This window comes from Rattus norvegicus, chromosome X, assembly GCF_021556685.1.
Source record: "Rattus norvegicus strain SHRSP/BbbUtx chromosome X, alternate assembly SHRSP_T2T, whole genome shotgun sequence".
In the NCBI taxonomy this organism is placed as follows: domain Eukaryota; kingdom Metazoa; phylum Chordata; class Mammalia; order Rodentia; family Muridae; genus Rattus; species Rattus norvegicus.
The window spans coordinates 111,560,365-111,585,410 of NC_141554.1; the positions used below are offsets into that span (position 1 = coordinate 111,560,365).

Consider the following 25,046-nt stretch of genomic DNA (forward strand, 5'->3'; position numbering starts at 1 on the left):
TGCCTGGATCATGTTCCCACCTTGGTGATAATGGACTGAACCTCTGAACCTGTAAGCCAGCCCCAATTAGATGCTTTCCTTATAAGAATTACCTTGGTCATGATATATGTTCACAGCACTAAAACTCTAAGACAGAGTTGCCATCCTACAGTCAAAAACTCTGACCAAGAATTGCTCCTGTCTAAAAGAACTTCAGGGTCAAAAATGGAGACGAGACTGAGGGAAAGGAGGTCCAGTGACTAGTCCAACTTGGGATCCAGCTCAAGGGGAGGCTCCAAGGTCTGACATTATTACTAATGCTATGACATGCTTACAGGTATGAGCCTAGCATGGCTGCCCTCTGAGAGGCCCAACAAACAGCTGAAAGAGTCAGATGCAGATACTTACATCCACCCAATGGACAGAAGCTAGGAACCTCTGTGCTTGAGTTGGGGAAAGTCTGGAAGATCCTGAGCAGGAGGACCACCCCATAGGAAGATCAGCATTCTTAACTAACCTGGACTCTTGAGATTTCTCAGACACTGAGCCACCAACCAGGCAGCATAGACCAGCTGATATGAAACCCTGACACATATAGAGCAGAGGACTGTCAGGTTTGGCCTCAGGGAGAGAAGAGGCACCTAACCCTTGAAAGAGGTGGGTGGGGACAATCTCTTGGAGCTGGGTGAGGAGGTATAGAATGTGGGACAGTCAGAGGTTAGACTAGGAAGGAGATAACGACTGGACTATAAAAAAAGATTAGAGAATAAAAAAAAAGTTTGTTTTTCACTTTCCCAAATTATATCCTATAACCATAAAAGTACATATTCAAATGACCAAATTCTCAATACTCAGCTGCTGAGTTGCACTAAACTGAGTCAACAAACCTGTTCTTCTAGTACACACTTGCAAGGACTTTCCTCTTAGAAAACGAAACGCAGAGTACTCCGGATCACTAGACTAATTCACAATTCACCTTTAGGGAGTTTGTTTCTTGAATTATCCTGAGTAATCTCTACTTCAAAGGCCAATACTCTATCACACTTAGGATTATTTCTCCAGTCTTACAGGCCAACATTCTTTCAAAGTTATTTTTACCTTTTGCTCTGGAGTACTTTTTAACAGTGGAAGTATCAAATATTGCTTGTAACTGTAATAATTGCGTGTTCTGGGGACTGGAGATACGGCTTAGCAGTTACGAGCTGCTCTTCTAGAGGACCCAGATTTCCTTCTTAGCACCAACAGCAGAAGCTTACAACTGCCTGTAACTCCAGCTCAAGGGGAACTGACATCTTCTGTATTTTGAAGACACCTGCACACATAGACGCCTATACATAGATAAAAATAAAATTAAATCTTTTTTTTAAAGCACACAGTACTTTGGATTAAGAGGTAATGGTAACTGATATTTGCAGTAGTGAGATCTCCGCAGTTGCTAACATTCAGGTGACTAACATTAAGAAAGAAAACAGCATATTTCTTTCTTAATTTAATGATAAACTTGTGTTGTTGTGATAAACTGTAATATAATAAGCCATTGCATTGTAATGTATCATAAGAACAAAGAATTAGATACAACCAACCTGTTATGCATGAGACAGACTGAACTATCTCTATTCTAAACCAATATGAAGTTATTTATCAATGTCAAAGATTAATGTGGGTCTTAGTATACTAAAAATATGCAACTTTAAAAGCTTAAAACTCAATTTAGGCAACAATGTAATATATATAATGTAGATTATATGCCCGTCAGCTCTGAAATCAAACACATTAAAGCAATATTATATAGACTGACAACATATTTATATATTTAGGATATGTATGTGTAAATGTGTGTGTGTGTGTGTGTGTAAGAACAATTAAAGAAAAAGAAGTCATGAATTTGAGCGAAATCAAGGGGATACATGTGAGGGAGTAAAGAAAGGAAAAGAAGGGGGAAATTCTGATATATATATGTATATATATAATAAAAATAACAAATATATATATGCTGAGCATGGGATACATGCCTTTAATCTCAGCACTGGTGAGAGAGAGTCAGGCAGATCTCTTGTGAATTCCAGGTCTGCTTGATCTGCATAGGGAGATCCTATTGTAAAATAAAAGATACCTATGAAAGACAATGCTATATATTATTAATCCAACATAAAAATGTCAGTGTCCTGAAAAGTATAAAAATATGATCAGAGATACATAGTAAACAAGAAGGGAGCAAATATGGAAGTGGACAATGAAGCAGACATGATTTAACCCTCAGTACTATGAAGGGAAATGCATTTACATATGTGTATGCTTTGGTTATGACATAGTTTCAGGAACTATAAAACACCAGATGTAAGTTTATAAAGGTAGAGTTATCATGAAAACATTCTATCACACAAAAGAGCATGTGAGGAAAGATCTTTGAAACACTGTTACATTAATAATTCACATTGATCACTGATTGTGTACCTAATCACAAAAGTGATATGCAAATTAGTGCCAGGAGAGAGCCTGGAGAAGCAGAATCTTTAAAGGGAGACAATAATGAACAATAGCAAAATTTCCAATTGTAACTTTCACTCGGGTAGAGAGAAACCAATACATGTCTCCTAAACATACCTACCTGCAAACACAATAGCCAAACTCCTACAAATCAAAGTCTAATGAAAAACCTGGACAAAGTCAAAATCAGACATGATTAACCATCTTCCATTTTTTGAAAAAAAATCATTAAAAGCTAAATATTATTATTTGGAGTCTTTTGAAACCTCAAAGCCTGTACCCAGTAGCCTTGTTGGACAACTTTTCAAAGATCTTTCCATATATATATATATGTATGTATATATATATATATATCAAACATAAATATCATATATGTATATATATATGCTGAGCATGGGATACATGCTTTTAATCCCAGCACTGGGAAATAATAATAATAATAATAATAATAATAATAATAATAATAATAATATATTATATTAGGTACCTCTAATATAAAAGTGATTCCCTATGTCTCTTTCAACCATCTTTAGTTGTTATTGATCCCTCCTCTCTCACTCTTTTTCTGTTTTGCCAGCCTTCTTGCTTCCCCAGTTAGAGCTCTGCTCCCTCCTCACTCCCTAGTTAAAGCTCCTCTCCATACTCGATTCCCAGTTAAAGTCCCCATATACTACTCCTTGCCAAAAGGACTTGACACCCTACTCCACAAAACCTGTTCAGCCATGTGCATTGCTACTCTAGTCAAAATAGCTAGAAAAGAGAAACAACTTAAATGTCCTTCAGTTGGTGGCTGGATAATGAAACTGTGGTACTCATACACAATAGAATTCTAATCAACTGGAAAGAACAATGAAATAATGAAGTTTTGGGGGAAATAGATGGAAATCGAACATATGTAAAACAAAGAGAGGTAACTCAGACTGCGAATAATGCTATATATCTCTCTTATTTGGGTTTCTTAGCACTTACTTGGAGATGTTAGTCTGTAAGCTGGAGCAACAGCAGAAACCAACAAACTAAAAAGGGTCCACAGGGGGGTGGAGAGCTGTAAAGTCAGGGAAACAGCAGGACACGGGAACCTTGATATTTCTTAAGGAATTCAAAAAATAATACTCTTGCATGGTAGGAGTTATCTGAGGACATAGAAACAGAAAAAGATAGCAGGTGACTCATAACTTCAGACTCTCTGTGGTATAAACTTGCAGACAATTCAACAAAGCAGTAAGGTTTACATCCTCTAATATCTAAAAAATATAACTTACACACACACACACACACACACACACACACACACACACACACACACAGCTCATTAGGTCATATTTTTGCTGTTTATCCTTTCTAGCCTGGAAACAGCTTTGTTAAACCTTTCTTCCTTGAGTATAAAGTTGACATATCCTGGTTGCCATAGAAACCAGAATTTCATTAAAATTTCTCCCTTTGGTGTTACCTTTCCAGGGAAACCAGGAAATTCACATAAATCCTCATCTTACTGGAGTCCTAAGCCATAAGGTCAGGCTCTGAGTTCAAATGTTCACCTACATTTATAAAAAAATGACGATATATAGAAAGACGCAGGCAAAGGAGATTTTTGTTTTAGATTTTTGCAAGAATTGGGAAAAAGACATTCTTAGTTTTGCTATACCTTGCCTAAAGCAGTTTTATAGTTTGCTATAATTTACAGAAAAACAAAGGACATGAAATATGCACCTGTAGATTTACCTTTGAGCCCAAATTACCAGAGAGAAATGGCAAGTCTTTCTCCTGGGAGATCAGTAACCTCTCTGGTGCCAAGCTGGAGGACCGGGGTATCAGACAAGGGACCTACGTGGTGGAAGGAGAGAAACCTACCCCATCACGTTGTCCTCTGGCTTCCACACCCTCACCTGTGTACACAAAGAAACAAATAAAAGTATTTTTGAAGAAAAAAATATAAAGATAAAATGTGTGGACCTCAGAGGAAGAAAAACCAACAAGCAGTTTTGCCAGGGCCAGAGAAAGTTGAGGCTGCAATAGGACAGATATTCCTTTGAAAGTTTGTGGGGACAAAATGGTTGCTGAGAGCATAAACAAGCCCGACAAAGTACACTGTGCTCTTGAGTAATAAACAGGTGAAACTGAGCATATCATACTTGGGAATCTGCTCAACTAGTTACACTAAAAACATGCCATCACTGAATAATGTTTTCAGAACTCATATTTATAAAACTACATTAAAAACTTCAAAAACAAATCAGTATGTTTGCAGAGATAGAGCGTAAACAAGCCCAGAGTTTGTTATACATAGTCACTCACATTAGGGACATATTGTGACACGGCACCTCCTGCTATGTATAAGCTAAGATGCCATTCCTGTGTGGGCAGTCCTATACAAGGATAGGAAAATAAAGAGTCCTCAGAAGCAGTGGCACACAGTTCTGATTTGGACTGTTTACCTAGGTTGTCAACTACCTGTTTGTATTTTAGCTACGAAGATAATGGCACTAGACCCTCACTTGGAAACTTCAACAGAAAATCAGCTCTAATATGTTTTTTTTTGGGGGGGGGGTTTCCTTTCTTTTTTTTTTACATTTTATTTTTTTTATTAACTTGAGTATTTCTTATATACATTTCGAGTGTTATTCCCTTTCCTGGTATCCGGGCAAACATCCCCCTCCCCCCCTCCCCCCTCCCCTTCCTTATGGGTGTTCCCATCCAAACCCTCCCCCCATTGCCGCCCTCCCCCCACAGTCTAGTTCACTGGGGGTTCAGTCTTAGCAGGACCCAGGGCTTCCCCTTCCACTGGTGATCTTACTAGGATATTCATTGCTACCTATGAGGTCAGAGTCCAGGGTCAGTCCATGTATAGTCTTTAGGTAGTGGCTTAGTCCCTGGAAGCTCTGGTTGCTTGGCATTGTTGTACATATGGGGTCTCGAGCCCCTTCAAGCTCTTCCAGTTCTTTCTCTGATTCCTTCAACGGGGGTCCTATTCTCAGTTCAGTGGTTTGCTGCTGGCATTCGCCTCTGTATTTGCTGTATTCTGGCTGTGTCTCTCAGGAGCGATCTACATCTGGCTCCTGTCGGCCTGCACTTCTTTGCTTCATCCATCTTGTCTAATTGGGTGGCTGTATATGTATGGGCCACATGTGGGGCAGACTCTGAATGGGTGTTCCTTCAGTCTCTGTTTTAATCTTTGCCTCTCTATTCCCTGCCAAGGGTATTCTTGTTCCCCTTTTAAAGAAGGAGTGAAGCATTCACATTTTGATCATCCGTCTTGAGTTTCATTTGTTCTAGGCATCTAGGGTAATTCAAGCATTTGGGCTAATAGCCACTTATCAATGAGTGCATACCACGTAGGTCTTTCTGTGATTGGGTTAGCTCACTCAGGATGATATTTTCCAGTTCCAACCATTTGCCTACGAATTTCATAAAGTCGTTGTTTTTGATAGCTGAGTAATATTCCATTGTGTAGATGTACCACATTTTCTGTATCCATTCCTCTGTTGAAGGGCATCTGGGTTCTTTCCACATTCTGGCTATTATAAATAAGGCTGCAATGAACATAGTGGAGCACGTGTCTTTTTTATATGTTGGGGCATCTTTTAGGTATATGCCCAAGAGAGGTATACCTGGATCCTCAGGCAGTTCAATGTCCAATTTTCTGAGGATCCTCCAGACTGATTTCCAGAATGGTTATACTAGTCTGCAATCCCACCAACAATGGAGGAGTGTTCCTCTTTCTCCACATCCTCGCCAGCATCTGTTGTTCCCTGAGTTTTTGATCTTAGCCATTCTCACTGGTGTGAGGTGAAATCTCAGGGTTGTTTTGATTTGCATTTCCCTTATGACTAAAGATGCTGAACATTTCTTTAGGTGTTTCTCAGCCATTCGGCATTCTTCAGCTGTGAATTCTTTGTTTAGCTCTGAACCCCATTTTTAATAGGGTTATTTGTTTCCCTGCGGTCTAACTTCTTGAGTTCTTTGTATATTTTGGATATAAGGCCTCTATCTGTTGTAGGATTGGTAAAGATCTTTTCCCAATCTGTTGGTTGCCGATTTGTCCTAACCACAGTGTCCTTTGCCTTACAGAAGCTTTGCAGTTTTATGAGATCCCATTTGTCGATTCTTGATCTTACAGCGTAAGCCATTGGTGTTTTGTTTAGGAAATTTTTTCCAGTGCCCATGTGTTCCAGATGCTTCCCTAGTTTTTCTTCTATTAGTTTGAGTGTGTCTGGTTTGATGTGGAGGTCCTTGATCCACTTGGACTTAAGCTTTGTACAGGGTGATAAGCATGGATCGATCTGCATTCTTCTACATGTTGACCTCCAGTTGAACCAGCACCATTTGCTGAAAATGCTATCTTTTTTCCATTGGATGGTTTTGGCTCCTTTGTCAAAAATCAAGTGACCATAGGTGTGTGGGTTCATTTCTGGGTCTTCAATTCTGTTCCATTGGTCTATCTGTCTGTCTCTGTACCAATACCATGCAGTTTTTATCACTATTGCTCTGTAATACTGCTTGAGTTCAGGGATAGTGATTCCCCCTGAAGTCCTTTTATTGTTGAGGATAGCTTTAGCTATCCTGGGTTTTTTGTTATTCCAGATAAATTTGCAAATTGTTCTGTCTAACTCTTTGAGGAATTGGATTGGTATTTTGATGGGGATTGCATTGAATCTGTAGATTGCTTTTGGTAAAATGGCCATTTTTACTATATTAATCCTGCCAATCCATGAGCATGGGAGATCTTTCCATCTTCTGAGGTCTTCTTCAATTTCCTTCTTCAGTGTCTTGAAGTTCTTATTGTACAGATCTTTTACTTGCTTTGTTAAAGTCACACCGAGGTACTTTATATTATTTGGGTCTATTATGAAGGGTGTCGTTTCCCTAATTTCTTTCTCGGCTTGTTTCTCTTTTGTATAGAGGAAGGCAACTGATTTATTTGAGTTAATTTTATACCCAGCCACTTTGCTGAAGTTGTTTATCAGCTTAAGTAGTTCTCTGGTGGAACTTTTGGGATCACTTAAATATACTATCATATCATCTGCAAATAGTGATAATTTGACTTCTTCTTTTCTGATCTGTATCCCCTTGACCTCCTTTTGTTGTCTGATTGCTCTGGCTAGAACTTCAAGAACTATATTGAATAAGTAGGGAGAGAGTGGGCAGCCTTGTCTAGTCGCTGATTTTAGTGGGATTGCTTCAAGTTTCTTTCCATTTAGTTTAATGTTAGCAACTGGTTTGCTGTATATGGCTTTTACTATGTTCAGGTATGGGCCTTGAATTCCTATTCTTTCCAGGACTTTTATCATGAAGGGGTGTTGAATTTTGTCAAATGCTTTCTCAGCATCTAATGAAATGATCACGTGGTTTTGTTCTTTCAGTTTGTTTATATAATGGATCACGTTGATGGTTTTCCGTATATTAAACCATCCCTGCATGCCTGGGATGAAGCCTACTTGGTCATGGTGGATGATTGTTTTGATGTGCTCTTGGATTCGGTTTGCCAGAATTTTGTTGAGTATTTTTGCGTCGATATTCATAAGGGAAATTGGTCTGAAGTTCTCTTTCTTTGTTGTGTCTTTGTGTGGTTTAGGTATAAGAGTAATTGTGGCTTTGTAGAAGGTATTCGGTAGTGATCCATCTGTTTCAATTTTGTGGAATAGTTTGGATAATATTGGTATGAGGTCTTCTATGAAGGTTTGATAGAATTCTGCACTAAACCCGTCTGGACCTGGGCTCTTTTTGGTTGGGAGACCTTTAATGACTGCTTCTATTTCCTTAGGAGTTATGGGGTTGTTTAACTGGTTTATCTGTTCCTGATTTAACTTCGGTACCTGGTATCTGTCTAGGAAATTGTCCATTTCCTGAAGATTTTCAAGTTTTGTTGAATATAGGTTTTTATAGTAAGATCTGATGATTTTTTTAATTTCCTCTGAATCTGTTGTTATGTCTCCCTTTTCATTTCTGATTTTGTTAATTTGGATGCACTCTCTGTGTCCTCTCGTTAGTCTGGCTAAGGGTTTATCTATCTTGTTGATTTTCTCAAAGAACCAACTTTTGGTTCTGTTGATTCTTTCTATGGTCCTTTTTGTTTCTACTTGGTTGATTTCAGCTCTGAGTTTGATTATTTCCTGCCTTCTACTCCTCCTGGGTGTATTTGCTTCTTTTTGTTCTAGAGCTTTTAGGTGTGCTGTCAAGCTGCTGACATATGCTCTTTCCTGTTTCTTTCTGCAGGCATTCAGCACTATGAGTTTTCCTCTTAGTACAGCTTTCATTGTGTCCCATAAGTTTGGGTATGTTGTACCTTCATTTTCATTAAATTCTAAAAAGTTTTTAATTTCTTTCTTTATTTCTTCCTTGACCAGGTTATCATTGAGTAGAGCATTGTTCAATTTCCAAGTATATGTGGGCATTCTTCCTTGATTGTTATTGGAGACCAGTTTTAGGCCGTGGTGGTCCGATAGCACGCATGGGATTATTTCTATCTTTCTGTACCTGTTGAGGCTCGTTTTTTGACCAATTATATGGTCAATTTTGGAGAAAGTACCATGAGGAGCTGAGAAGAAGGTATATCCTTTTGCTTTAGGATAGAATGTTCTATAAATATCCGTTAAGTCCATTTGGCTCATGACTTCTCTTAGTCTGTCTACATCTCTGTTTAATTTCTGTTTCCATGATCTGTCCATTGATGAGAGTGGGGTGTTGAAATCTCCCACTATTATTGTGTGAGGTGCAATGTGTGTTTTGAGCTTTAGTAAGGTTTCTTTTACATATGTAGGTGCCCTTGTATTTGGGGCATAGATATTTAGGATTGAGAGTTCATCTTGGTGGATTTTTCCTTTGATGAATATGAAGTGTCCTTCCTTATCTTTTTTGATGACTTTTAGTTGAAAATTGATTTTATTTGATATTAGAATGGCTACTCCAGCTTGCTTCTTCTGACCATTTGCTTGGAAAATTGTTTTCCAGCCATTCACTCTGAGGTAATGTCTGTCTTTGTCTCTGAGGTGTGTTTCCTGTAGGCAGCAGAATGCAGGGTCCTCGTTGCCTATCCAGTTTGTTAATCTATGTCTTTTTATTGGGGAGTTGAGGCCATTGATGTTGAGAGATATTAAGGAATAGTGATTATTGCTTCTCGTTATATTCATATTTGGATGTGAGGTTATGTTTGTGTGCTTTCATTCTCTTTGTTTTGTTGCCAAGATGATTAGTTTCTTGCTTCTTCTAGGGTATAGCTTGCCTCCTTATGTTGGGCTTTACCATTTATTATCCTTTGTAGGGCTGGATTTGTAGAAAGATATTGTGTAAATTTGGTTTTGTCATGGAATATCTTGGTTTCTCCATCTATGTTAATTGAGAGTTTTGCAGGATACAGTAACCTGGACTGGCATTTGTGTTCTCTTAGGGTCTGTATGATATCTGTCCAGGATCTTCTGGCCTTCATAGTTTCTGGCGAGAAGTCTGGTGTGATTCTGATAGGTCTGCCTTTACATGCTACTTGACCTTTTTCCCTTACTGCTTTTAATATTCTTTATTTATTTTGTGCATTTGGTGTTTTGACTATTATGTGACGGGAGGTGTTTCTTTTCTGGTCCAATCTATTTGGAGTTCTGTAGGCTTCTTTTATGCCTATGGGTATCTCTTTTTTTAGGTTAGGGAAGTTTTCTTCTATGATTTTGTTGAAGATATTTACTGGTCCTTTGAGCTGGGAGTCTTCACTCTCTTCTATACCTATTATCCTTAGGTTTGATCTTCTCATTGAGTCCTGGATTTCCTGTATGTTTTGGACCAGTAGCTTTTTCCGCTTTACATTATCTTTGACAGTTGAGTCAATGATTTCTATGGAATCTTCTGCTCCTGAGATTCTCTCTTCCATCTCTTGTATTCTGTTGCTGAAGCTCTTATCTACAGCTCCTTGTCTCTTCTTTTGGTTTTCTATATCCAGGGTTGTTTCCATGTGTTCTTTCTTGATTGCTTCTATTTCCATTTTTAATTCCTTCAACTGTTTGATTGTGTTTTCCTGGAATTCTTTCAGGGATTTTTGTGTCTCCTTTCTATGGGCTTCTACTTGTTAATTTATGTTTTCCTGGAATTCTTTCAGGGATTTTTGTGTCTCCTCTCTATGGGCTTCTACTTATTTATTTATGTTTTCCTGAAATTCTTTCAGGCATTTTTGTGATTCCTCTCTGTAGGCTTCTACTTGTTCTCTAAGGGAGTTCTTCACGTCTTTCTTGAAGTCCTCCAGCATCATGATCAAATATGATTTTGAAACTACATCTTGCGTTTCTGGTGTGTTTGGACATTCCATGTTTGTTTTGGTGGGAGAATTGGGCTCCGATGGTGCCATGTAGTCTTGGTTTCTGTTGCTTGGGTTCCTGCACTTGCCTCTCGCCATCAGATTATCTCTAGTGTTACTTTGTTCTGCTATTTCTGACAGTGGCTAGACTGTCCCTATAAGCCTGTGTGTCAGGAGTGCTGTAGACCTGTTTTACTGTTTTCTTTCAGCCAGTTATGGGGACAGAGTGTTCTGCTTTCGTGCGTGTAGTTTTTCCTCTGTACAGGTCTTCAGCTGTTCCTGTGGGCCTGTGTCTTGAGTTCACCAGGCAGGTCACTTGCAGCATACAAGTTGGTCTTAATCTTACCTGTGGTCCCGAGGCTCAAGTTTGCTCGCGGGGTGCTGCCCACGGGCTCTCTGCAGCGGCACCAACCAGGAAGACCTGTGCCGCCCCTTCCGGGAGCTTCAGTGCACCAGGGTTCCAGATGGCCTTTGGTGTTTTCCTCTGGCGTCCGAGATTTATGTACAGAGAGCAGTCTCTTCTGGTTTCCCAGGCTTGTCTGCCTCTCTGAAGGTTTAGCTCTCCCTCCCACGGGATTTGGGTGCAGAGAACTGTTTATCTGGTCTGTTTCCTTCAGGTTCTGGCGGTGTCTCAGGCGCAGGGGTCCTGCCGCTCCTGGGCCCTCCCCCACGGGAGCCCAGAGGCCTTATACAGTTTCCTCTTGGGCCAGGGATGTGGGCAGGGGTGGGCAGTGTTGGTGGTCTCTTCCGCTCTGCAGCCTCAGGAGTGCCCACCTGACCAGGCGGTGAGGTCTCTTTCCCACGGGGTCTGGGCATAAGTTTTTCTCTGCGCTAACTCTAATACAATATTCTTTATACAATGGGCCTGTGAATTACTAAGCTCAACAAACTACATATCGATGTCACTGAAGGTCATACTGGATTAAATATATAGCTATATGAAATCAACAGGAATGGATGGCTCTCAGAGCAAATCACATGTTATCAACATGAGATTTTCCAGTTTAAGGAAGGGATAGTTAACCTCTTAATATTCAAGAGATCAAGAGATTCTGGACAAAAATATGCAGGTCTGAGTCTGTCAAGTACTGCTCCATAAGCTCAGCGATTTTAAATGATCTAGAAAACGTCATAATCCAGTAAGTTAAACTGAATGACAATGGCATGAAGGAATGAATATTAACCATGAGTTCTTTTTCTGATAACATAATTTTTGTATTGAATTATAATGGATTTAAGTTACTATTGTGAGTGAATAGATTTGAAATAACATTATTTTCAAAGATATGCAGACAGGAGTTGCATAAGTAAAAACTGTTGGGATTCTTCATATCAAAATATTTCAAGACAAATAAACAAAAAACTGATACGTAATTCAGGAAGGTGGTCACAGATCTGTGTCAAAGTATCCATCTTCCAAAGAGCAACTACCTCTTAACATTTCTTTCTGGAAAGCACAGTAATAGATTTGACATTTCTACACAATAATAATACACATAATACACACAGCAATAGATCATAGTGAGAAGTCCAGTCAGCATATCCAGGTGGCAAGAACCACCAACCAAAACAGTTCACAATCACAACCCTGTGACTCAGAGGATCTATACTGCTCACAGAAAAAGAATAAGGCAATTATGTGTATCACCATATCTGCATGGTGATTTTCCTAGATAATAGCTTGAACTATATTTCATACTTGAATTAGTTTGCTCATGAAGCTTCACATCATTGAAGGTGCTCTACTTCACATTTTAGAGGCTGGGCTCACCTCCATTGTGTGCATCCATGTGCACATATTTCCACTATATACCCCATAGAGTATATTATGAGCATTCCTCTAAAAACCTGCTTTCTGAGGGTTTGTGGGAGTATATGAAGGGATCACCTGTTTAACAAGAAACCAGAGATAAATCAGGGAATATTCTCCAGTCAGATGTTCTGGAGTAACTAATGGAGTACAAGGCTGACTTGTGCCTGTGTGTCCCTATGTTGATGTTTGAACATAAAATGATCCCCAAACTCACATATGTTAAGGACTTGGCCTCACTCGGTGGAATTAATTTTAAGTATTGCATATTTTAAAGATGGGGCCTACCTGAAGGAAATGGGTCACTTGTGGGCATGCTTGTAGAAAATTATTTTGTCCTTGGCCCCTTCCTAAAATGTCTTCTGTCTTCATGATGCTATCAGCTGTGAGTTCCATGTTCCAGTGCCAGGAAAGTAGGAGGGTCAGAGGAGGCTGAAGGTCAAAGAGATTGTGAGGAGCTACATGAAGATAGGACACAGTTTATTTCCTAGAATGGGATGCTAGGCAGACAATGGCCTGCAGGTATCCACACATATGGCCAACACACATGGGCCACATACATGCTGGCATAGATGCACATGCAAACTGGCACACAGGCTTAGAAACAGACATACAGGCAAGCTGGGAGGGCAAAGGTTAAAACTAAAGCTCAGACTAAGCCTAAGCCTCATGGTTTTAAGGTCACATTTATATAAAACCCACATAAAGGTAGGATTTTGCCAGAAATAGCTATATGACAGATTACATCACTGTTTACCTTGGGGATTCTCAGAACATCTGCTGCCAGCCACTTTGTAATGACCAAGAGCCTCCTCCCCAAGACGTTCCACTTCAACATTTGTTTCATATCAGGTCTCCAACCTGTGTAAAACATAAATTGTTTCTTATAGCCCAATGTTCCCCCAAAGCACCATCAGTCACATGCTTTCACCCTCATTGGATTAGCTTTGCCTCATTTCCGTAGTGATAGATCTGAGCCAACCTCATGATCAAACCTCTGAAAGAATGGGCCACAAAACATCATTCTTCCTTGCTAGCTGTTTTCTCAAGTGTTTGCCACAATGCTGAAAAGGTTTGACTGTTACAGCTCCCCTCAAAAGTTATATAGACATATTCATCTCTTCATTTTCCCAAACAGGGAAGAATGAGGTTCCTTCAAAATTTTAACTTTTGCTCTACAGAGTTATAGTAAACAAACTTCTCTCTTCCTGTCTTCTGTTCTGCCCATACTCTTATTTTATGAAGTTTGTGAGTCATCATTTAAAGCCAGCTCATACCACATTTACCAACCTGAAGGAACTCTCATTTGTCTTTCTTCAGGGTGAATCACTAAACACTAAAACAAGGTACACTCAGGAGCTGTGGAAAAGGTAACTTGAGGGAAGGGTATGTTTTTCAACAAAAGAGATTAATCCATTTCAAAGATTGGCAAGCACCAGGGGATTCTCTCAAACCATCCCATGAAGCTGCCCTGTCACCTCATTTTGCAATTCCTTTTGAGCTTCAGTACAAGTTGATATGTTTAGGTTAATGGACATGGCTCAAACAGTTTAAATCCATCCCCGAATTCTCAGAGGTCCTTGAGTTTATAAAACTACCCAGCATTTAAAAATATTTTTAAAATACAAACTCGAACAATCCAAAAATGAATAGTAAGGTCAGAATTCACTGCAAGCATTTCTTCCATTGCAAATTCACAGGCTAGTGAGGTTCATCAATAGAATAAGGGTCCCAAGAAATTTCATAATATTTACTAAACTATTCTCATGACATTGGAGTTACCTATTTTTAGCCATGGTAGCAGCATCTTTATATATTATTAACATATATAACACTTGGAGGCCAGAGATTGGCAGTGCATTTTCTAAGAGGAGGCCATGAACATTTATGAAAACAAACTTCTGTGTGTAAAATTCCCTTTCACATTAGCCAAATTTCATAAGAATGTATTTATATAACTTATGGAAGACTTGGTGAATGGGTATGTGGGATTAGGGAGCTGAGGGTGACTTGCTGAGCTAAGGTTAAGGGATCTCACTGGGATTCTCTATGTGTAGAATTCTCTCATTGTATTTGATCAAGTGACTTTACTGGCATGATAGGATGGAAGCTTACTTGTACAAAGCTGCCAATATCATCAATTTTTCGTGTTGTTTCCTCATTAAACAGTTTCTGTTCTTAGCAATGCATAGTTTTGATCCTGTAGCAAGAAATATCAGTTAACTTGAATTTCATTGTACTTCATTGCATTCATCATCATTAATGTAATTAATAATGCATTACTGAAATAATTATTACATTAATAATGTAATTCATTAACATTGAATTCCATGCTATAAGAAGTGTGTGACTTATTCTTTTCATTATTTTTTTACTCTTCAAATTCTTATTTTTTATTTTTTATATATTTATTGAGAATTCCACAAATGACTACTATACTTAAACCATTTCTGCTGCTTCCTCCCTCTTGTTCCCCTCTTGCCCCTCACTGGCTCCCAAATTCATGATCTCTCTTTTTAAATTATTATCATAACATGGATATATAAAATTAACCTACTGGGTCCATGCAGGGATTTTTGTATGTAAATATGCTTGAGGCTGACCACTTGGGGATGAATAATCTATCCAGGGTCTCATCCATGTAGAAAACTGATTCTCCCCCTCTTAACAGCCATTAATTTCTTATGAATCTTCAATTAGAGTTGAGGCTTCGTGAGATGTCTCCTATCCACACTGATGTGGCAATTGGTGTGGTCATTGTGCAGGTCATGTTTAGATTATCATAGTGTTACCATTTCGTGGGTGCAACTCCTTATCATATAGAGAAGATGCTATCATGTTGCAAATGCCCTGGTCCTCTGGCTTTTATCTTTCTGCTCCTACTCCCTCAATGATTCTTGCGCTTTAATAGTAGCTGGATCAAGCAGGGTTGGCACTCCATGGTCTCTGGTTCTCTGTATTTTGACCAGTTATGGATTTTTGTAAGTTTCAATGAGGGGTAAAAGATATATTTATCTGTATAGATAAGGATATGTATTTAGAAGACAGTTCTCAATTATGTTGGCTTAGAAGAGAGGTACTGGCAGGTTCTATGACCTTACCAGCCAAGGATAGATTTACAGTAGAAGACATGAATTACATGCAATTAAATGTTCCTTAAGTCACATTAGACAGCTGTTTGTTACCCTTAGTGGTATTTACTTATGCATGTTTTTACCATGCTATTCATTGTTATGGGTCCTAGGCTATACAGCTTTGTGAAACTTGACTATTCTCCCATGGCACATTACAAAGCACCTTTGGATTCTATGAGAACTTGTCTTCAGGGTTGAAACTTCCAGGTTAGTTTCATTCTGCCTCCTCTGAGTCCTTTGCCTGAAGTGTGTGGTATATTAAGTAATAGGTCTTACCTTCAGGTTCTGATAGGTAACCAAGGACATTGGCCATAGTTTATTTGGGGGGGGGCATCTCTTGGACTTCCAAAATGATTGAATTCTGCAAAGCTATGAAGAAAAAATAAAATGATGAAATTTACAGACAAATGGATGGGACTAGAAAATGACACAGCAAAAGGAAACCCAGACGCGCAGAAGGACAAAGCCTGGAAGTAGTTTCTATTTGTCTATTCTAGCTGTGAAACTTTAGATGTGATTTTTATAACCTAACCACAGAAACCAGGAAAGTGAAAATGGGACCATGGGGTTAGATCTCTAAGATAATGGGACAGCAGGACACAAATGTTACTGGAAAGGAAATGGGAAAAGTGGGGGAAACTGTAGGGGTGGTTCTGATGTTATTGTCCTGTTCCCCAATTGGTTCTTGATCTGTCACTAAAGAAGCCACAGCCAATTGCTGGGAGGAAGAGATAGATGGGATGACTTCTACGTCCCTGGAGGCAAGCAGAGAAACACAAAGAAAGGAAAGCAGAGTTCATGATCCTTCTGATAGAGAAAGGATGACTAGGCAAGTGAGATCTCAAATGGAGTGGCCACACAGGCCACTCCCACAGGCAGGTGATCAGGGACTACATGTAACTCAGCAACTACAGTTTAGGGCAGGTAGAGAGGTGCAGAGATAAGAACACTAATAAGGACACACTTTTCCAGGTGGGAGATAAGTAATACCCAGCAATTGTGTCAAAAGGCAAGTTGAAATTGAACAACTGTGGGTGTCTGTATCTGTTCTCCATGGATTCAAGGAAAGCTGGGTGGGGGCTGGTAGCACAGCCTCTTTCTGGAGCTTAGGCAGGGTAGCAAAGCTACATGCAACAGGGAACTCTAACTGAAGAGGCAAAGAAGGCAGTACAGAGAGAGAAGAAGGGAAAGAGCACAAAGAATGATTGAAGATGCCCCAAGGAAACGTATCATTTTACTTAAATATATATTTAATATGGATAATATATTTAAGTGCATGTATATATGTCTATAAATGGTTTAAATGAAATATGCTATTTGGAGAAATAGTGCTCCAACTAAATGCCATAAACTGTCTAGCAAAAGCCGTAGAAATCTCCCTTTGAGTTCATATATGGTTTTTAATAATTTTTGAGATTATAGTATAATTACATTTCTCTTTTCTCTTTCTTCCTTCCAAACCTTCCCATGTGCTCCTCCTTGCTCTCTTTCAAAATCATGGTCTCTTCTTTTTCATTAATACTGCATGCATATGTGCATTTACATATATATTCTTAAATATAGCCCATTCTGCCTGTATGCTACTCATATGTGTGTTTACAGGGCATACCACTGAGCACTGGACAAACTAATGGTGTGCTCCTTCCTGATTCTTGCTTATCTCAGTTGCCTGCAGTTATCTGTGGAGAGCTGAGGCCTTGTGGAATTTTCCCAGTCTACTGTGGCATGTCCATTGGTGTCATCCTTGTCTACCTTCTATTTGGGCAGTTATGTTGGTGAGATTTTATGAGTGGAGCTTCTGACGGTACTGGAAGACACACACTCATAGTAAACACTATTTAAACTATTAAAGAAGTAGCAAATATCGACATCTTGTTTTGATCTTAAGAGGGAAGTTTAGAGTCTGTCACCACTTACAATGGGGTAATGGACAACTCTTTTTGGAAATTCCGTTTACTAAATACATTTTCCACTTTCACTGAAGCTGCTAGCTATCGTATTAAAGCAGTATTTCTCAACCTTCCTAATGCTGTGACCCTATGATATAGTTCCTCATGTTGCAGTGAACCACAACCATAAAGTGATTTCATGGCTGCTTCAGAATTGTAATTTTGCTACTGTGATGAATCATAATGTGAATATCTGATATTCAAGATGTCTGCTATGTGATCCCCAAAGGGGACATGATATATGTATATGTAGGTGTATGTGTATAGTGTGTATGTATATATATGTATATGTACATATGTATATGACTGGAAAGACTAAGGGATTAGGAAATGAATTTTGGGAATAATGATTGACAGTCCATGAGACCCCTGGCACATACCAGCAACATAAATAATTTCTCCTGGTTTTGGTGATTTGAGACTGACTGACATCAAATCTTCATATGCACAGTTCTTGCCTTTGTTCCATTATTCAAAAACAAACTGTTAACTCCCCCATGATTAAGTCAGGGATGAATGAGAGGTTCTGTCTCCTCTGTTCCTAAAAAAGTCATGCACAAATTCAGTTAATTTCTTTCCACATATTACTTTATTTTGTCTTAAATCACAATGCATTTGAATGGGAAGCCAGAGTTTTTGTTAAAATGTACACCTAGAAGACCATTCTCTATGGTGTCTTCTCCAAATTAAATAACATATGGACCCACAGGGAAGAATACCAACTCTAACTTCCAAAATAGTTACAATGCACTTCTTGTGTTCAGTGTCCCACTCTTACCTAATAACGAAGAACAACTCTCTATTTCAGTACAGAGCACATTGGCCTATTTCAAAATGTTTGTTTTGCTAGTTGGCTTTTTGGTCAACCTGATAAAACCTGGACACACCTAGGAAGAGAAAATCTCCATGAAAGAAGGGTATCCATGAGACTGGCCTGCGGGCATGTCCACAGGGGATTTTCTTGATTACTAATTGGTATAGGAGGCCCCGCCCACTGTGGGAAGTGCCAAGCCTACAAGGTAGGCCCTGACTCTATAAGAAGGGTAGATGTACGAAAGAAGTGGGAACAGAGACTGAATGTAGGGCCATTCAGAGCCTGTCCCACCTGAGGATCCAGCCCATATGCATACAGCCACCAAACATAGACAATATTGATGAAGCTAAGAAGTGCATGCTGACATGAGCTGTCTCCTGAGAGGTTCTGCCAGAGCCTGACAAATACAGAAGTGAATGTTAGCAGCCAGCCAGAGAACTGAGAACGGGGTCCCCATTGGAGGATTTAGAGAAAGAGTTCAAGGAGCTGAAGGGGCTTGCAACCCCATAAAAACAACAACATCAACCAACCAGAGCTCCCAAGGACTAAACCACCATCGAAAGACTATACATGGACTGACCCATGACTCAAGCTGCACATGTAACAGAGGATGGCCTTATTGGGCACCATTGTAAAGATAAGCCCTTGGTCCTTCCAAGGCTGGACCCACCAGTGTAGGGGAATATCAGGGTGAGGAGGCAGGAAGGGGTAGGTGGATGTGTGTGGGAACATCCTCATAGACTAAGGCGCAGGGGTATGGGATGGCGGCTTATGGATGGGAAACCAGGAAAGGCGATAACATTTGAAATGTACATAAAAAATATCCAAGAAAAAAAAGTGGGAACAAGTCATTATAAGCAGCCTCTCTGTGTTTCTTTCTGCTTTATGTTCATGCCTTGAGTTTCTCCCTTGGCTTCCCCCAGTGATGGGCTTATAGCCAAATAAACTCATTCTCCAAACAAACTGGTTTTGATTAATATTTTATAATACCACAAAAGTAAACTTGGGCATTGTTTACCAATGCCTTGGAACCTAATTTCCAGAAACCATATGGAGGTAGGCCAAAAATTTGGAGTCACAATGGAAAGGAAATACATAAGTAGAAATATTATGATGGTAGATAAAATAAAATTTAAGCGTAAACTTATAAAACATACAGACATGTTAAAAATTTTGTACCACTCTTTATATAGAGATTTTTTTTTAATGCAGCAAATAGCACCACAGTCCGAAGAAATGCTTTTGATCTTTCTTTCAGGTTCTCAATTAAACAGCACTGGCCTGGTGCAGAGAGCACCTTGGTTGAGATGGCAACAGTAGCAAAAAAGATGCAGGAAGGGACCTGTTATCGGCTCCACTCTCCCTATAACATTCGCGATCAAACTGAAGCAGCAGCCAAAGGAAAAATGGTGACATGAGAAGCCAAGATGAGGCAGCAGAACATGAGAGGAATAGTGGATTTATATATTCAAATATGTCCTCACTAATACCTGATTGTCAGTAGCATAGTTTATGTACAGACCACAAGGGACAGAGAGTCTTAATCCTATCACTAAGAACAGCTGGTGGCATTCATGAAAACTAAGACAAAAGATCCTTTCCCAAGAAACCTATAATGCTACAAGCACAGAAATGTCATAGAAAGGTCTAATTCAGTGACTAGAAAACACACAGAACTCTACTTTCCAAAGTCATACACTACAATGGCAGAATAAATAAATACAATGATTGGAATATTCTAAGGAAGAGGGCTAACAACAAAATTCACAAATGTTTTAACATCCAATCTTTTACAACGTAAGTCAACAAATGAATTGAGTGTGCTATTTGGATTGTCACGGTTTATTCCCTAATAGAAATGTATTGGAGCTTAGTGATCCTCAATTTCTATTTTTATATACTGCCAGTATTATGGCGGAGTTGAAAAATTGGGGGAAATGTACGACTTTTTTTAAAAAGCAATAGGCAAGTTAGGAACACAATTTGAATAATTCTATTTGAAGGGAAGTACCCTCTGTGTAGAGATAATATTGCTCTCAGAAACCTCTGTTAGGAAACAAATTCCAATGCAAAGTGGCCATATAGGTATTTCAGGAAGGAGTGCTGTGAATTATTGTATTCAAGATATCATGTAACTATTGTGCTCATGAACACACAGTCATAGTAGTTAGCTGTGGAGCCACCATCATTCCATCATAGATAAGGGAGAGGCTCATGCCTTAAGCATCCCTGAAGAACAGCCAGTTAATGGCTACTGGGGTGGGGAGAGAATCATATTTCCTGGTGATACAGTCACCTTTAAGTTTATCCACCTATGTTCATGCAACTGAAAGCAAATGCAGCAGGCCACAGAAAAGACATGAAAATAGATGAGGAATGATTCAGTAAGAAGGGTTTTGTGGTTGTAGAAGGAGAATAAGAGTATAAAGGGGGACTTGTGAACAAGGTACATTATACATTACATGAGAACATTGTAAAAATGCCCTACTACAGTGCGTTTTAGCAAACCTTCACTCCATTCACTTTCACCAAATTCCTCCCCAATCATTGCACCACAATTGCCTCGAACGCCTATGTGCTGTCCTTAAACCCACTGAGTCTGCTTACCGTAATTTTTTAATTAATTTTGTTATACAATATATTTTGGTCATATTCTTTCCCATACTGCCTAGATCTGTATCTACCAAACTTCATGTTCTTTCTCTCTGCTGTCCAAAAAGAAATAAAAATACAAGCACACTTAAAAAGAATCTTAGTAGAACAAAAAACATCAAAACAAATCTAAAAGTACACAAAAATCATCCAGTCCCTTTGGTGTTAGCTAACTATGCCTTAGGTTAGAGCATTTGATATATGCAGAGACACATCATTGGGGAAACTGATTTTATCCTTTCCAAGAAAGTATTAATGACAAATATGTAATTTTAAAGTAATGTTTTAAAATTTATTATTTTAAGAAGATAGGAATAAATCCTATCTGGTGTACCACTGATAAGTGTGCCACATTCTCCAGTGGAACATTAAGAATGAGTGGTTTCTGAACCTGTCGTGAGGATTATTATACCTACTGTAATTTCAGTGACATGCTGCAATTTGGTAGTATTCTTCATGAATGAAGAATGAATCTAGGGACTCACACATGCTAGGCAAGCACTCTGCTAGTGGATACACCCGAGCCTTCTGACATTTTATACATGCTACAGGAAAAGAAAATAAACCCTTGTGGGGATAAAGGATAAACATATAGATGTTTAGAAAGATCTGATCCATGAAAGCAGACACTCAAAGGCTCCTGAACATTGTAGTTCTCTCACCTTGACTCAGAAAATCAAGCAAGGGAAAACACTGATGGTGACTCAGCCTTTTCAGGCTGCTTTCAGCAGGAGCTGCCAGAGTCTCTCTCCCACACAAGAAGAAGCAAGCTCCTGCATCTGAAAACTCATAAGCCAATTGTCAAAAAGAGACTCACAGAGACACAATAACATCACTGACTCCCTGTAGGTCTGTAATTGATTCATTGTTTAAAAGTTTGCTCCTCTAAACACATCTGATCCAGTTCTCAGAGCACAGCCTCATAAAGAGCCGGCATAAACACCAATCTGCTGTGTGTTTCCTCCATTAGGGCACTGTGAGTACAGGTTGAGGGGTCTGTGCAATTCCTTCTCAGGGAAAGAATCATTACTCAGCTGTCAAACATAAGGCAGAACCGAGTCAAGATAGGAGAAGTACCGAGTCAAGATAGGAGCAGTACTGAGTCAAGACTTGAGCAGTACCAAGTCAAGATATGAGCAGTACTGAGTCAAGACTTGAGCAGTACCAAGGCAAAATATGAGCAGTATTGAGTCAAGACATGAGCAGTACCAAAGCAAGATATGAGCAGTACGGAGTCAAGACATGAGCAGTACCAAGGCAAGACTTGAGCAGTACCAAGGCAAGATATGAGCAGTACCGAGTCAAGATATGAGGCACCACACAAAGGAATACAGGAGTTATATGTATTTTGTGGCCTTTTATGAGACAAGACTTTTCAGACACTATATAAAGTCAGTTTAGAATTGCCCATACGCTCCTATAGCCCTTCAAATTCATTCCTGGGAAGGACTTGCCCCCAACATTCTCCCTGATTGAGAGTAAAATGATAACAGCATTGCTAAGCTCTGACTTGGTGCTGATGGTTGACATAGCCCACACTCAGATCCGAGGATGCCAAAGAAATACAAAACGTAATGTATGACATTCCCTTTATTCCGTGCCTCAGTGATTACTGGGACAAGGGACGTCTGTTGTTTGTCACCACTGGCCAAGCAGAACCTATCTCCTCCTGACTAACTTGTCAGGGGAAACGTGGCAATGGCCTATCAAACACAGCAGATCCAGTTCGCTCTGCTCACTGCTGGGCTGTGCAGATCCTGACACAAATCAGTGAGGCAGTGGATGGACAAATTGTCATAGCCTGAGTTACAAGGTGGAAAATTCTTATCCATGGCATTAATTTTATCCTTACAGTACTAGCACCAGGCAGGGAGGCAGGCATCTGTGTTCATGAGTATATTCAGTGTAGACTTAAGAACCACTTCTCCCAGATTTCAAGAGCAGAGACGATTGTCCTAGTTATTCCTCTCTTGCCTATGATGGAGAACTCTGTCAGTTTGATTGAATTAAAAGTTGCCTCTGGCATTAGTGAGTCACTGGGTGTCTGGAGAATGTTTTGAGAGATGTTTAACTGGGGGGTGGGACAGGGGAGCAACTCTTGAGTGTGAAAGGCACTTACTGTTGGATGCAGTCCAAGTCTGAATGATTAGGGAGAGAGTAGGTTGGCCTCATGAAACGTGGTAATTCTAAAGATTGGCAAAAGAAAGCAGAGGGATGGAGAGTTCTGGGCCAGCCTTTGCTACATAGTGACCATGTTGCCTACCAGGCTGACATGAAGTACTTTATCACCTCTTTCCAGTAAAAAAAAAAAAAAACACAAGAAAGGAGCAAACAGGCCCTGTGTGACTACTTGGTGACTCATACCTGTAACTCCATCAGCCATGAAGTTGAGAGGAAGATTGTTATGAGTTCAAGACTAGACAGGGTTCACACTGAGTTCTAGGCCAGCCAAGGCTACAGATTAAGAGACCCTGTCTAGTAAGACAACAGTGTCCAAAAAATACAGAGGGAGAAAAAGAAGAATGTAAGTGTAAGGAGAAGAAGGACGAGGAGGAGGAGTAGAAATTGGAAGAGGAGGAGGAGAAGGAGGAGGAGCAGAGGAAGGGGAAGGAGGAGAAGGGGAAGGAAGAGGAGGAGTAGGAGTAGGAGAAAGGTGGAAAAGGAGGAGGAGGAGTAGGGGAAGGGGGAGTAGGAGAAAGGGTAGGAGGAAGAGGTGAAGGGGGAAGAGGAGTAGGAGGAGAAGGGGTAGGAGGAGTAGGAGCAAGGGGAGGGGAAGGAGGAGGGAGAGGAGGAGGAGTAGGGAAAAGCCAGCTGTGCACACTTCTTTGTTCCCCTGCTGCAGCATAGACCTTGCTGCTCCTTCTGCTGTGACTTCATTACCACAGTGTATAGAATTCTTCTGTACTCCCAGGGAGGATGAATCTCTTTCCTCTCTTATCGTAATCTTTTATTCTTGAGATTATAATTTAATCACTGTAATTCTCCCTGCCCATTCCTCCTCAAAACCTTCCCCGTACCCCTCCCCATCCTCCTCAAATCATGGCCTCTCCTTTTCACTAACTGTTGGGGAGTACCTCAGCTGCTGATGCTTTCAGTTTGTCAAGTATTTGCTCACATCACTGAGAAAAGTAACTACCACACAGGAGGTTCTACCACCTTCTTCATGGGATACACGGGAAACCCAGCCCAGGACAGCACCTTGTATGTAAACAGAGTCAACAATACTTTCCCATCACGCGTGGTGTATACTTGTGTATAATACTTACCAGCCTTTGTCTGTAGACAGAAAACGAGGTGGGTCCACCAGCGCCATCCTGCCTCTCAGCTTCTCCTCAGTGCTTAGTAGCAGTTCAGCTCCCCGGAACTCCACTATTGTTTGTTCAAGAACCTATGAGAACACGAGTCATAAGCCTCAGGAGGAGAACCTACAACTGTTATTCTGATATCCTTATTTTTAAGTGGGGGTGGGTCTGGAAGAATTAGGACCTGCACTTTTCCCACCAGAAAAAATTTCGATTGGCAATTAGGGATTAAGCATGGCTCTGCTACTTCAGGGGAGAATGGAGATAAGTGTTTTCTTCAGCCTCCCTGTCTCTCACTCCACTTTTCTGAGGCACACAAAATATCAACATTGCCTCCATGTTATCTTTGGTTGGAGGACAAAAGGGACACCTTGGTTCACCTGGGATTTAGAAATAAGTACCTGGGTCAAAAATTGAAGGTAATCTCTGCTTACAGGAGCCACATCTGGTCTATAGGAGGGAGATCCGAGCCTGTAATTGTGAGCATTTAATTTGCCTCCAGATAATTACATGCATATGTAACATTTGTCCCAGGATGCATGGGGAACACAAAATGGGCCTTTTGTGCCTCCTCAGTTCCAAATAGGGATACAACAAATCAATGGCCAGTGAGCATATACAACAATACCTTCACTGCTGATAAC

General features: G+C 39.9%; 1 protein-coding gene across 3 annotated transcripts in view; it reads right to left on the bottom strand.

Moving 5' to 3' along the window:
* The window catches only part of LOC103690886 (uncharacterized), a 109,117-nt gene extending 84,684 nt beyond the window's left edge, over positions 1-24,433 (bottom strand). Inside the window, exons 1-9 of one of the 3 annotated variants that reach the window (XM_087601004.1) lie at positions 24,367-24,423; positions 18,015-18,175; positions 15,962-16,054; positions 13,309-13,412; positions 12,840-12,983; positions 4,318-4,352; positions 3,436-3,599; positions 1,992-2,071; positions 1,078-1,307 (exon numbers count right to left, since the gene is read on the bottom strand). In XM_087601004.1, coding sequence (XP_087457130.1) covers positions 3,596-3,599; positions 4,318-4,352; positions 12,840-12,983; positions 13,309-13,412; positions 15,962-15,998 — 324 coding nt within the window. In that variant the 5' untranslated portion in view covers positions 15,999-16,054; positions 18,015-18,175; positions 24,367-24,423 and the 3' untranslated portion in view covers positions 1,078-1,307; positions 1,992-2,071; positions 3,436-3,595. Of the gene's footprint in view, positions 1-1,077; positions 1,308-1,991; positions 2,072-3,435; positions 3,600-4,188; positions 4,353-12,839; positions 12,984-13,308; positions 13,413-14,666; positions 14,752-15,961; positions 16,055-18,014; positions 18,176-24,366 lie in introns of those variants that run through there. The other 2 variants (XM_087601003.1, XM_087601005.1) reach the window with 2 other exon arrangements.
* Positions 24,434-25,046: the final 613 nt, after the last annotated feature.